General features: G+C 37.3%; 1 protein-coding gene across 1 annotated transcript in view; it reads right to left on the bottom strand.

Annotated features, from left to right (window-relative positions):
- TULP3 (TUB like protein 3) overlaps positions 1-14778 on the bottom strand; it is a 73623-nt gene that overhangs the window by 25099 nt on the left and 33746 nt on the right. Inside the window, exon 2 of the mRNA XM_063104442.1 lies at positions 4243-4294. Within this exon, the coding sequence (XP_062960512.1) occupies positions 4243-4294 (52 nt within the window). The remainder of the gene's footprint in view (positions 1-4242; positions 4295-14778) is intronic.

The following is a 14778-nucleotide window of genomic DNA, read 5'->3' as shown; positions in this document are numbered from 1 at the left end:
GAACCTGGATCCAGAATACATAAAAACTCTTACAACTCAACAAAAAGACAAATAACTCAATTTTAAAAAGGGCAAAGAATTTGGAAAAGACATTCTCAAAAGAAGATATACAAATGCCCACTAAGTACATAAAAAAAATCACATCATTATTACGAGGGGAATGCAAGTCAAAACTACGATGAGATAACACTTCTCACCCACTAAAATGGCGATAATAACAAGTGTTGACAAAGACGTGGAAAAACTGGAAACTCACACATGCTGGTGGGAATGTGATATGGTTCAGCCTTTTGGAAAACGATCTGGGAGTTCCTTAAAATGTTAAACACAGTTACCATATGACCCAGGAAGCCACTTCTAGGTATATATCCAAAAGAAATGAGAACATGTTCACACAAAAACTTATATACAGATATTCAGAGCAGTATTATTTATAATGGCCAAAAAGTGGCAACAACCCAAATGTCCATCAACTGATGAACAGACAAAATGTGGTCTATCCACACAGTGGAATGTATTGGACAAAAAAAATATATATATATATATAAGCACAGTCATGTGTTGCATAATGATGTTTCAGTCGATGGTAGACCACATATGCAACAGCAGTCCCATAAGATTATAATGGAGCTGAAAAACTATCACCTAGTAACATCGCAGCTGTTTTAATGCTGTAGCAAATGCATTACTCAAGTATTTGTGGTGATGCTGGTGTAAACAAACCTACTGAAGAATACATTGAGGAGGGGTGATAGCTTACCCATGGGATGACCCTCCCAAAGGTAGCTCAGACCTTTAAGGTAGAAAGCCAAGCATTAGGTCTGACTCCAAGTGAAAGGATTGTTGTCTACTTTAGAATTCTTGCATTTTTAAATGAACCCATCCCCATAGCAAAGTAACAGTTAATAACAGCTGGCTAACACTCACTGAGTGCCAGGCACAATCCCTGCCTGTGATTTCATTCTCGTGACTTTGTGGGAGTGGTCCTATTCTAAGCCCCACTCAACAGATGAGGAAAGCGAGGCACAGAGACTTAGCAACACAATGAGAGGGCCCTCGTTCCTGTAACTAGTGGCCAGTGTGGACAAGAAGAAAACTCACTGCTGTCCCCTTCATAATGCACTTTCACACAACGACAAAATCACCTAACAACACGTTTCTCAGAAGATATCCCCGTTGTTAAGTGACGCATGACTGTACTGATACATCCTACAAATGTAGATGAACCTTACGCTAAGTCAAAGAAGCCAAACACAAAAGACCACATATTGAATGATTCCATTTATATGAAATATAAAAATCATTTGTATACTTTAGCAGAGTGTATATGTAAGGTAAATGAATTATATCTCAATAAAGCTGTTTAAAAATCTACACAGAACAAAAATAGCCATGAGTTAATTTCCTGAAGATGTAAATTTAAACATTAAGTTCTAGGATTAAAATGCCAGGAAAACATGAAACAAACTATAATCTAATCAATAATACTGTATCCTGGATGATGAAAGGATAAGTTAAGAAAAGGGAAACGGACCATATGGAAATAAGGGAAGGAGGAACCAAAAAGCAAGCTTTACCCTGTGTCTCTAGTACTGTCCAAGGCAGGGCCAGCGTCCCGGCCAGATACTCACGTGCAATTATACTCACACATTAATGTTATTCACTGTAAAGACCATTTTACCAACTTTACTTGCTGATTTCAAACCTACCAGGCCACTTTCTAATTGTAAACTTCCCAGGCTTTTCTAGTGGGAATGTGATGAACAGATGATTCGGGTACACAGCTCACTAGACATTAATTCCCTGATTTAGATTCCTCATTTATGAGATAGGCTAGTATGACCCATTCCTCATTAGACTGATGAACTTTGGTTCCTCCTACAAACTATTCCTCATTCTACAAAACTCATGACCAGTGACTCTTAACCAAAGGGACATTCTCACGGCAGGTTTCCTAAGTCTAATCTAATGTACACCTGGGGCAGGGGCAGGGTTTCCCCAGCCTCTCTCCCCTCCACTGATGAACACTGGCACCATGTGCCACTGTCACTGCCCGGCATGCACTGTGTAAGTCAGGCCGGCATGCTTTGGACTGTGAGGTTCCCACCGAGATACTGCCAGCCTGTGAGGCGGGACTACCCAGCCTTTCTCAGTATACTTCCAACTCAGCTCTCTCTAACTTCCATACCCTAAGATCCTTCCTAGCATTCCATTATTTTATCGAGTCTAACCTTACCCTACAGATGAAATAACTGAGGCTCATCAAGCTTAAGGACCTTACCTAAAATCACACAGCTAATTAATGGCAGTACTTGAACGGGAACCAAAGCCTGGGCATCCCAGCCTGATGTTTTATTCATTATGTGGTGCTGTACGACTTGTGACCACCATTTGAATGCTTGGCTTACATCTGTGTAAGGGGTTACTCGCCCATGCTGAGCAATCCCCTTCTTATGCACATGGTAGCATGTCAGAACTTTAACAGTATTCTCACATACTATTTAACACCAAGAATATATATCAGGTCCAAAGAGATTTTTTTTAAAGCCAGTCAAATCTGGCAGGGGGAGGTTGTATACCATTAATAAGTTCTGATAACCCATCGCCGTCTGACTAGCCCCAAAAAGATTTCTTTGAATTTTTAAAAATTCCTATAAAATTTTATGTCTTTATATTCATTTACATTCATTGACTATTTCTGGAGGATACTTTAGAAGTCACTGACAGCCTCTGATAAAGAACTAAGCCAAGTAGAGGGACTCTTCACCAAACATCTTTTTTGTATTATTTGAATTCTCACATGCTTTTATTACCTACATAAAAACATAATTTAAAAAAATGCTATAAAAGGCTTACAAAAGTGCCAAGATTTATACCATTTATACCATATGTAGCATTCTCACAGAAAAGAATAAAAATTATAAAATATTCAGGCCACCTTAAAATCCAGAAAATATATATATACAAAATTCAAAAACTTATGTCTTATAACATTACTTGATAGACGAACCATAGATTTTACTATTTGGCCTTACAACACTAGGATGCTTACAAATAAAAATAAAGCAAAGACCTAAATTTTTACAGTCACTTCTCCCTAATTGCAGTTTGCTATGCAATGGAATGCAGAAAATAAAGGGCTCATCACAATTACTCCGATCTTTGGTGGGGAAAATAATGCGTGTGAGTGAGTGTGTGTGTGTGTGTGTCAGAATTTTCCCCGTGATGACAGTAAATTAGTTTCTTTCCTAGTTTTAAATGAGTCCACCTTTAAAGTAACTCATTAGGCTAGAAGTCTCATTATTAATTCTACCATCAACATAAGGAAGATAAAACTTTGAAGATATTTTTAGTCACCTATGGAATCTAGACATCTTGATTATGAATAATCCTATCTAGGCAGACTAGAATTATAAAACTTCCTGAATTAAAAAGCATTCATATGAAAAAATAAATATGAAAAAAGCAATCTGTTGGGTACAGATTCTAAGCTGCCTAATCACGATGATCATGTTCATTTATTCCTTCCTTCTTTCAAATATTTAAGGAAGGATTATTATATGCCCAGCCCTATGCTAGAAACTTTCGATATACTGGTCATCAAAAACATACCTGTTAAAACACCAAGGTCAAGAGTTTGGATCCCTATACTGGCCAGCCACAAAAAACAAAACAAACAAACAAAAATACCTGGTTCCTAGTCTCATGGAGTTAAGTCTAATGGAGGAAACAAACATAAATAAAATTATTGCCAAAAAGAAAAAAAGGATGTGTAACTAAAAGCTGGGAGCAGATCTGTGAAGAAAATTCTTCTGCAGGCAATAGAGGCTTTTAAGGCGCACAGCAGCAAGTTCAGATCTGCATTTTAGAATGAGAAAACAATCTTGCAGTTTCATGATATTCCAGAGTACAGAGGCATTTAAGGTAGCAGAACCTAATTGCTACGCAGGAATACAATGTTAACATTCTTCTAATTCTTATGAAAGGTACCAAGGAATTTTCAGTGATTATAAATACAGGGCCACGTTTATTACTGATATCCTCAAAGCACTTTGGTCTTGCCATAGCCCAGAGCCTTGGTTCAACAACTACTAACTCCACACACTGCTTAATGAGTAACTATCAGAGGCTTTTTCTTTTCAGTCTTCTTTCCACAACCCTGCCAAGACTTCAGAGCCAAGACCACCAGTGATCATGGTCAGCACAGCTGTCTGCCTATTTCAAAGGAGGCTCTCTGCTCACCTGGTAATCCAGCTTCAGCTGCCGAAGCTTCATGGTCTCATCTTCAAAGGCACTATTTGAAAAAATATACGAAAAGCATGTTAAGAGAACATCCTTTTTGTCAAGTTTATTCTTTTATGTATGTACTCCTTTGGGCAATTTGGAACCAGTCAATTCTGCCTTAGAGAAAGTGTCAGCTTCTAGATGCTGCCACACTGCCTGAAAGACACTTGCCATCTTAACACCACACTTGTTCCATGGGGACTTGTAGAGACAGAAGTGGCCAAAGGATGAAAAAAGATGGACAGCACAGACCCTCATGTGCGCAAGGATGTCTTTTTTCTTTTACACCAAGTACTGAGTATTCACTATGTTCTGAACACAGTGCTAAGTATTTTATATGCATTATTTTATTTATTCCTCGAAACTACCCTAGGTATTAGGTACTTTCATTGTTCCACTTTGAAGAATGTGGAGGCTGGGAGAGTTGTACATAAGGCTGAATAAAGGGTACAAGCAGGCACTCATCTTGGTCTCCCTCTAGAGGGTATATTACACCTAAAAATCAAATATACTTTACTTCTTTTTTGGAGCTAGTAATAGCAGAGGGAAAATTAGCCTGTGTGTAGAACCTTCCTCGGGCCCACTGATTTCCTTAAGATCCAGGCAAGTCATTTAACTTATCCTTCAAGTCTGCCATTAATAATGCTTACTCTGCCAGTTATCGACAGAGACCACAGGTATGGATAAACAGATAGGATTTCATACCACTGGGAGACAGATTTGCTTGACGGAAGAAAAAACAACAAAATCTGAATTAAATTACTGTCGTCAGATGATAAACCAAACCCTTTTAAACATTTTTTAACTCTCTCTGAAACCTTTTCTGTTTTTGACAATTTCCTAATTTAAGATTTTATTTTGTGACTCAGCATTCTTGGAAAGAGTAAAGTATGAACAAGGCAGAAATGGTTCTTAATTATTTGGATTATAAACTTTTACTGGGAGCTTACTGCCAGAAAAACTGGAATTACAAGGCCTTATTTGAGAAGACAGATTCCTTGACTACAAAGGGAAACATGGCTTTTGCTACATTTGGGGCAAATACACCAAAGCATCTACCCATGGTTTAAAGGTTTACCACTAAATTCCTACATTTTAGAATGTGTTATGCTTTTTAGCAATGCATAGCAACTTGAAATTTGCATACCACCTCCAAAACTCTTCCTGCCTGATAACCTGTAAGCAGGTTTAACAACCTTCAGATATAGATATTATATATATAGTAGTCAATAAACCATCTCCTTTCTCCCAGCTCAAAAGAGGGACAAACAAACAAAAAAGGCAGATGTGACACACTCAACTCCGTGGCCCCTGAGTTTCTCCTTGATATGTTCCTACAGTTTCCTTAATGTTTTTATCCTCATCACATATTTTTAATCCTAGCTTCATTAATACAGTGCTAGAATATTATAGGTATTCAGTGGGTATTAGTATAGATTTGAAAAAGTTCTACATAAAATGACTAAGACAAAAAAATTAGGAACACGATATAGGATAAGGGTAACCTGGAGAAAAAATTCACTGTTATTGATGCATAGTTTCAAAAAATTGCTGTTATGAATCTGCTTTTCCTCCAACTCACTCTGTCCTCAACACTAAACCAAAACTTTGATGCCTTCTGGAATGGAAAACAAAAACCATCCTCCACCCCTCAAATGCCAAAACCTCCTCAATAATGTTAAACTCTGACATACACTAAAGTCCTCAAACACTTCTCTTAAATCCTCAAATAGTGAAGAAATCAGATATGTCTTCAATGTCATATCTAGACACCACTTAATTGCTTTCATCAAGCCTGGGCAAGCTGAATAATCTAAAGAGGGTATAATCAAAGCCTTTTGACTTGAACAGAAGATACAATAAAAAGATATTATACAATTGTAACATTTAGTTACCTCCTATACATGAAAAGCCATACTTTCCCTGAATTCTAAATTTAAACTATAACTTAACAGAAATAGATACTTTATATACTTAAATTCAATATGAACTAGGATTTCTAGTATAAACTAGAATATGATACTACTAAATTTATATTTTTTCCTTTAATATTCTCATTCCATCACTTCAAACTAGGTTATTGAATAGCAAACCCAACCAAGTGTGGTTAGTTAAATCAACATGAAACAGAAAGAATTCCTACAGAATAAAAGAATGGAATTACTATTTTTCCTCCTACTTTTCTTATGGAAGATCTCCTATTTATGTGGTACAAAGAGGCGACACGCTAAACATACATCTTGGAAAACATGGATCTACCACTAAGCGTGGCAGATAATACTGCCCACAGCACACTACTCTCTTCAGCTATTCTCCAGTTACCAACTGAAATCTAAGGTGAAGACACCTACAGGGCCTTACCACTGCACAGAATTTTCTGACAACGTACCCCATCCCACCCACCTTTGTTTATGGGCACCAAAAAAATTTTCCTAACACCCCCCATTTGCCTAACAAATATTAGGTAAAAGTCAGATATCTGCCTATTCATTCGCTCCTATATACACACTTCTAAGAATCACAAGATGAATTGAAAACAAAGCAAGTATCTATCAAGAGTGAAATGGATAAAAGACTTTGGTATAGTCATACAATGGAATGTCATACACCAGTGAAAATGAATGAACTTCACTCTAACAAAAAACATGAGTGGATCATAGATAAATGTTAAACAAAAGAGGCAATACCAAAGAATACACATAGTAAGCTTCCTTTTATATGAAGTTCAAAGACAACATAAACTAGACTGCTTACAGAATACACATATAGAACAAAACAACAATAAAAAGAAAGGAAATGATTATCTAAAAAGGCAGGGCAGACCCATACATCTACGGTTAATTGATTTTTGACGAGGGGGTCAAGATCACTCGATGATGAAAGAACAGTCCCTTCAACATGTGGTGCTGAATAATCACAGTCAAATGAATAAGACTGGACCTCTACCTCACATGATACACAAAAATTAACTCAAAATGGATCAAAGACCTAAGTGTAAGTGCTAAAACTGTAAAACTCTTTGAAGAAAACAAGAGAAAATCTTCATGACACTGGATCTGATAATGGATTTTTAGATATGCTACCAAAGGCATGAGCAACAAAAGATAGATAAATTGGGACTTCATCAAAATTAAAAACCTTTGTGCATCAATGGACATTATCAGGAAAGTGAAAAGACAACCCACAGAATGGGAGAAAATATTTATAAATCACATATCTGATAAGGGTCTAGTATCCAGACTAAAGAACTCTTACAAATCACTAACAAAAGACAAATCATTTTAAAAATGGGCAAAGAAGATATACAAATTCCAGAGAAGATATTCAATGGCCATAAGCATATGAAAAGATTCTTAAAATCATTTGTCATCAGGAAAATAGACATCGAAACCACAATGAAATACCACATCACACCCACTAGGATGACTGTAATAAAAAAGACAGGTAATAAGTAGTGTTGGTGATGATGTGGAGAAACCAGAACTCTCATTCTCTAGTGGGAACACAAACTGGTGCACATACTTTGGAAAACAGTCTGACAGTTCCTCAATGACTAAACACAAAGTTACTATATGGTAGTCCCACTCCTAGGAATACTCCCAAGAGAAATGAAATCACATGTCCACATAGAAATTTGTACATGAACTTTTTTCTTTATAGTGTATTTCTTTAATTGAAAGCATTTTAAAATAGCATATATGGTACAAGATTGCTGTGCCAAACACTTTTTGTACAGTTCTTTTGTTTTCAATAGTTTTGTACACTGATTATAAAAATAATACATAGCCATTTTGTTAATTTTGCAAAAATGTACAATATTTGAAATAATATTTCAATCATTTTAATTTAAAATTATACCATAGCATATTTTAATATTATTCAAAAGCTTGTTCAAATATAACATTAAATGGCTATATAATATTCTATCATATGGACCTTCCATAATCTTTTTTTAAGTTGTGATTAAAAAAAAAATCATAAAATTTACCACCATTTTAACCATTTTTAAGTGTACAGTTCAGTAAAGTATTTTTCCATTGTTGTATGGACACAAATTTTCAGAGCAGCTTTATTCACAAAGCCTAAAGATGAAAACAACTCACATGCCCATCAGCTGATGAATGGATAAACACAATGTGGCACAGTCACATAGTGGAATAGTATCCAGCCATAAAAATGCAAAATTACTGAAACATGGCCAAACCCTGAAAACATTATGCTAAGTGACAGAGCCAGTCATAAAAGACCACATATGATTCAATTTTTATGAAATGTCTCGAACAGGCAAATCTACAGAGACAGAAAGTAGATTAGTGGTTGCTTAGGGTTGGGGGTGATGAGAGTTGGAATGGAGCTAAAGGCTATGGGGTAGCTTTTTTTTTTATATATGGAGTAGCTTTTCTTTATATATATATATAGGGTAGCTTTCTGAGATGATGCAAATGTCCTAAAATTGACTGGTAATGGCTGTACCTATCTGTAACTATACCAATACCACTGAATTGTATACTTTAAGTGGGTGATTTGTATGGTATATAAATTATATCTCAATAAAGCTGTTATGAAAAAAGAATCCATGAATCCATACTGACTCTAACAAGTAAGTGAAGGATACAACAAAAATTTTCTTTATAGAATAATGCTAACCAATAAATATAGAAAAAATGATAGAAATAGAATATCACCATTTTATAATCACTGTATTTATTAATAATTGATTATAAAACGGTGATATTCTATTTCCATCATTTTTTTCAAGGAACATTAATGGATGCTATAACCTCTAAATGAAGTAAGATATTCAACACGATCTCATGTATCTCCCCACAGATTACAATAATTAAAAAGGGGGAAAGGTAACTTCACAATGAAGATATCTAGCAGTTAACACCTTAACCAAGTGGTGGGATGAGTCAGCTGTGACAGACAGTGTGACATCAGGCATCCCCTGATGTGCTGCACTGAGAACAGCACAATGTAATGTATGTGATGCTCCTGCCAGAAATATTAAACCTGAATGTAGTCAGGAGGAAACAAAGGCAAGCAGAGGGAAATCCTGCAAACAACTGCAACAAGTTGCACCAAGAAAGTCACCCCCCCCACCACCCCACCAAAGAAAGACTGGAGAACTGTTTTAGGTTAAAGAGAAAGAGATTTAACAGATTTCTGGAAACCAAACATAACACATAATCCTTGAGTTCTGGACCAAAACATACACATAGTAAAGAATATTATGGGTACACTGAGGATATTTGACTATATTAGATTGTTGTGAGGTTGCTTGCACAGAGGAATCCAAGACCAATGTTGGTATTACAGCTCTTTTTGGTGTTACAGCTCTTTTTGGTGTAATGGCGCTTTATTGCCCGCAAGCAAGGAGAGCAGGAGCATCAGGTTAGTGTCTCCCCGAATGAAGGAAAGGGGCAGGCTTATATAGCCAAAACTTCCCACCCAAGCTCTCATTTAGGTCCTCTTATGCAAACGAGGGAGGCAAGTCTGTTAAATCGGACTGGTTGGCTCTGAGACACAGCTCACTGGTCAGTTCTGGAGCCAAATTTGCACTGGGCCCTTAGGGCGGTGCAAAACCGCTGTTACCTTTCATTAGCACGCAGGTGCAGGAAGCGAGCTGGGTTACAGAAGCCAAAGTTCATGATGAAGACAGCCAAGCATAAAATTTCTAGAACGGTTTCTCCAATGGAAGGGGGCAGGTTTAACAATCAGCAAACGCTGGGGGTTCCCCGCTTCAAGACGGGAGCATCATATTAATGTTCAATTTGTGTGTGTGATTAATTGTGCTGTGGTTATGGAGGAGGATGCCCTTCCGAGTAGGAGCGGGGAGAAATAATGAGGGAATAGGAGCAGCATAGTAAGGACGGGGGGAGCCACTTCTCTGAGTGTCCACTAGTCTGTATGATGTGAATCAATAAATGAAAGAAAAAAAATCTAATTGATAAAGATGAAAGGGGTGATGGAAATAGGAAGTCACCATTAGTTGAACACCACAGTAAAAACTGCTGCCCGCAAGAACCCTCAGTAGATGGCAAAATCAGTGAAAGTATGGCGAGAACCAGGACGTTCGCACTGTCTCAAGGTGTCTCCCTGTGTGAGTCCAGACTGCTACACCCATACACTGGCTGACTTGTAAACAATGGACATTTATTTCCCATGGTTCTGGAGGCGGGGAAGTCCAAGATCAAGGCACAAGCAGACGCAGTGTCTGCTGAGGGCCTGTTCCTCACAGACAGTGCCTTTCTGCCGTGTCTTCACTTGGTGCAAGGGGCAAAGGAGCTCTACAGGGCCTCTTTTAAAAGGGTGCTAATCCCATCCATGAAGGCTCCACCCTCCAAAGGCTTAATCACCTTCCAAAGGCCCCAACTTCTAACATCATCACCGTGGTGAATTTTGGGGGGAAACACACATTCAGACCATAGCACTTCCCAAAAGATAATTAGTGATCCCAAAGGGAAAAAGGGTAATGTTATAGAGGAGAAACATGGGAGACACCCACCTAACTGATTAACAGCTCCACCTTGCTGGCCAGCCACCAAAAACAAAGTTTAACATCTCCAGCAATAAGAGAGCAACGTCATGTTCCCCCTAATCTGACACACTGAGAGGGGCACAGTCCCACGTCTGTGATATTCTTGCCAAAAATGCATAATCCTAATTTAATTGTGAGGAAACACCGGCAAACCCAAACAGAGGAAGATTCTACAAAATAACTGGTCAGTAGTCTTCAAAAGTGTCAAGGTCAAGAAAGGCAAAGAACGATGAAGATTGGGGAGACTAAGGAGACATGACAACTAAATACACTAAGGATCCTAGATTGGATCCTGGCCTAGGCAAAGGGACACTAGTGGGAAAACTGAAAAAATTTAAATAAGGCTGGAGGATTAGTTAATAGTACTGAATCAATATTAATTTCCTGGTTTTGATAACTGTACTATGGTTAAAGAAGATGTTAACATTAGGGAAAACTTGGTGAAAGGTATATAGGAATTCTCTTACATTTTTACAACTTTTCTGTAAGTGCAATTTAAAAGATTTCTTAAAGTGAGGTATTAATAAATATTTTGTTTGTTTTTTGGCAGCTGGCCAGTATCGGGATCTGACCCTGTGACCTTAGAGTTGTAAGGTTGCGCTCTAACGAAATGAGCTACCAGCCAGCCCTTAATAATAATATTAATAAGTGATGAATCTAGGTAAAAGCATGGGTTATCAATTGTACTTTTCTTGCAACTTTATAGCAAATTTAAATTTTTTCAAAATAAAAAATTAGAGGAAAAAAGATGACAGACATTTTGATATATGTTTATTTCATAGTCATGGACTGAGTAAACTTAAAAATCTCTCTGCTCTTTAATCTGGCACCTAAATACTAACAGTATTTCTAGGGAATGGAGATGGTATGAGCAATAAATTTTCTCAAGAGCAAATAACAGAGAAACTTCAGACCTACTTTAAAATATTATTCATTCCTAGGGGAGAGAGGGAGGGGGGAAAGAGGAACAGGTAAAGGGACACGAAAATCAACTACAATGTATATACTCATTCCATTGCTAGCCAACAGACCATGATGCAAAATAGTTTGAAGCATTTAATAATGTATTAATGACCCTCTAGATTCTATAATTATTTCACACTCTCAACATTGCTGTCAAGTTCTCTCAGCATGCAAAAAAAGACTAAATTTTTCAAGCTGCCAGTAACACAAACTCCATTGCTGCTAAACAAGCAGGGAGTGTTCTTGCTGCCTCCTACACTGTGCCAGATAATAAGGACGCTGTAATCAGCACTTAACTGCGATCTGGCCAGTGATGCAGGAGGCTAAACGACCCTCTGTGGCACTGGAGAGTAAACAGCATCCTGGCCAGGAAAGCAGCAGGACAAGACTTGCACAAACACAGGCTGTGAGCAGCCCAGAGCTTTTGAAATAGTAACTTGAGCGAACACTTCCTTTGCTGACTACAATACTGCTTCATAACAGCACAAACTGACACTTTTCAATCTTGAAATTAGTCATAGTTCCTACTAGCCAGCCGCCAAAAATAAAAAACAAAAGAAATTACAGTTAAGAAAAGAAACAAAGGAGAAGGAATGGTTTACCTTATTTTATTAAATACACTCAATAGATGGCAGTGTGGATTGGAAAGGAGAACAATTTAGAAGGCAATTTATTCATTTTTGTCAGAAGAATTCACAATTGTAAATCTTTAGTAATTAACTACCTCCATGAAGTTAAAATAAATACAATTTATAAAAATTTGGTTCAACTCAACCCATCAGGAATAAATGTACTATGTGTGACAAGGAATTATTGGAACGATATTACAGGCAAGATGAAGAAAGAAAGGAGGTTTAATACCATCTGAGAGAAAAACTGTAGGTTTGATTATGACTTTTACTTAAATTCACATTCTTAAAAATCAACAAACTGGACTTCATCAAAATAAAAAACTTTTGTTCTGCAAAGATACTGTCATGAAAATTTAAAAGCATGCCATGGTTTTATGCTGGTTGTTGCAGGGTCACTGTTTGGCTTCCTGGACTGTTTGTGAGTGACAATGTCTATAGTAGACGGACTTCCTGGGCTGGTTACTATACGAGGGTACTTCAAAAAGTTCATGTCAAGATTTACATCATGTTTTATTTCTATTTTTCCATGAACTTTTTGAAGTACCCTCATAGATGATGAGTCGGCTTCTGGGTTTGTTGCTATAGATCATGGGGCACTGTTGTGTTTCTACACATGGTCTGGCCATTGTCCGTTTGTGCATTCAGTCTCTCAACACTTTGGAAAGTTAGAAAAACTAAATCAGGTGAAGAAAGGAAAATAGGAAAAGAAATAGGGAGCGGTGATATGGGGAGAATGAAGGAAAGGGAAGAGCAGCAGCAAACAGTGCAGGTGGCACTTCATGTGCTCAGCACCTGCCCACGGTGCAAGAACAGACCAGGGCCTCCATGTATGGCTTCCCATCCCCCTCTGTTTCCCTTCAAGGCCCACCCTGGGCCCACCCATCCCAACCACCTTGTTGGGGGTGATGGAGAGCTGCAAACAGTGGTTTTTAGTTTTCTGGGTGGTCTTAGGTGCACTATAGATAACAATGGCAAGTGCAGGTGTGAGCCTACAGTGAAGAATATAACATGGGAGGTTTTGTGTTGCCTCCAGAAGCCAACTTGAACTAGTTTTAAGGGTTTCACTTGTATTCAAAACAACCTAATGCTATAATCATTGTTTTTCTTTTGTGCTCTTCTTTTAAATAAATGCACTGAATTTTTATGTTTTTCTTAATTGACTTAGGACAAAAGAAAAAAGTTGTAGTTAATATTCATGTGGGGCTGAAAAACTGGGCCAGTCAAGCCAAGTCATCATGGCCGGGTTTGCAGTTCACATGAGCTGGGGTGTCCCAGTAACCCCTGGCTGTGCAATCACAGTGAGCACACTCACTGCATACAATGCAGGCAACACAGCTCCACTGAGAAGCTTTTTATAATCTCTCTGCTTTGCAGGTACTCAAAGAAAATAAATTCAGCATTGAAAAATACTATACACTGACTTGGAAATATACTGTATTTTCTTGATGATATAATGTATATATTTTATAATTTAATCTTTGAACAGGCAGAATTAATCTTTCAAGCAATGTCTCCATTTTAATGTGATGTTGTCTATTCCTGCCTTTTTAACTCTAAAACTTTTCTGTGCCTTACCTTTGATAGTATCATATAGCATAGGAACTACGGAAAACTAAGATCTTTTTTCTGACCTCAGAAAGCTAAACATTTACTGTTGGGGGTGAGTGTGAAGAGGGAAAAAACAGAATAAAATAACTATAAATTCAAAAATAAATAAATAAATGCCACGGACTGGGAGAAAATATTTGCATAACATATACCCAACAAAGGAGTTATATTTAGAAGCTAAAGGACTCTTACTATCTTACTAAGACAACAAAAACCCAATTAGAAATTGGTCAAAAGATTCATTCATTTGACAGAAGTTACACAAATGGCCAATAAGCACATAAAAAGATACTCAATATAATTAGCCACTAGGAAGATGCATTTTAAAGCTACGAAGAAATACCAGCACATACCTACTAGAATGGCTAAAATTAAAAAGACTAACAATACCAAGTGTTGGTGAGGATGTGAGTAAGCTGAACTCTCACACTGCTGGTCAGTCAGCAATTGTATGTAAAATGTACAACCACTCGAAAATAGTTTGGTAATTTCCTTAAGAGTCAAACATATACCTACCATTAGACTCAGCCATTCCACTCCTAGATATTTACCTAAGAAACGAAAGCATATGTCCACAAAAAGACCTACACATGAATGTACATAGCAGCTTCATTTGTAATAAACTGAAAACACCCTAAATGTCCATCAGTAGATGAATGGATAAACAAATTTTACGCAAAATAAGCTCAGCAACAGAAAGGAAAAAACTATTGATACACACACCAATAACACGGATGAATCTCAACATCA

This window comes from Cynocephalus volans, chromosome 1 (assembly GCF_027409185.1).
Source record: "Cynocephalus volans isolate mCynVol1 chromosome 1, mCynVol1.pri, whole genome shotgun sequence".
NCBI classification, from domain to species: domain Eukaryota; kingdom Metazoa; phylum Chordata; class Mammalia; order Dermoptera; family Cynocephalidae; genus Cynocephalus; species Cynocephalus volans.
The sequence above is the reverse complement of the archived record's forward strand: the minus strand, read 5'-3'. Positions and strand labels throughout refer to the sequence as shown.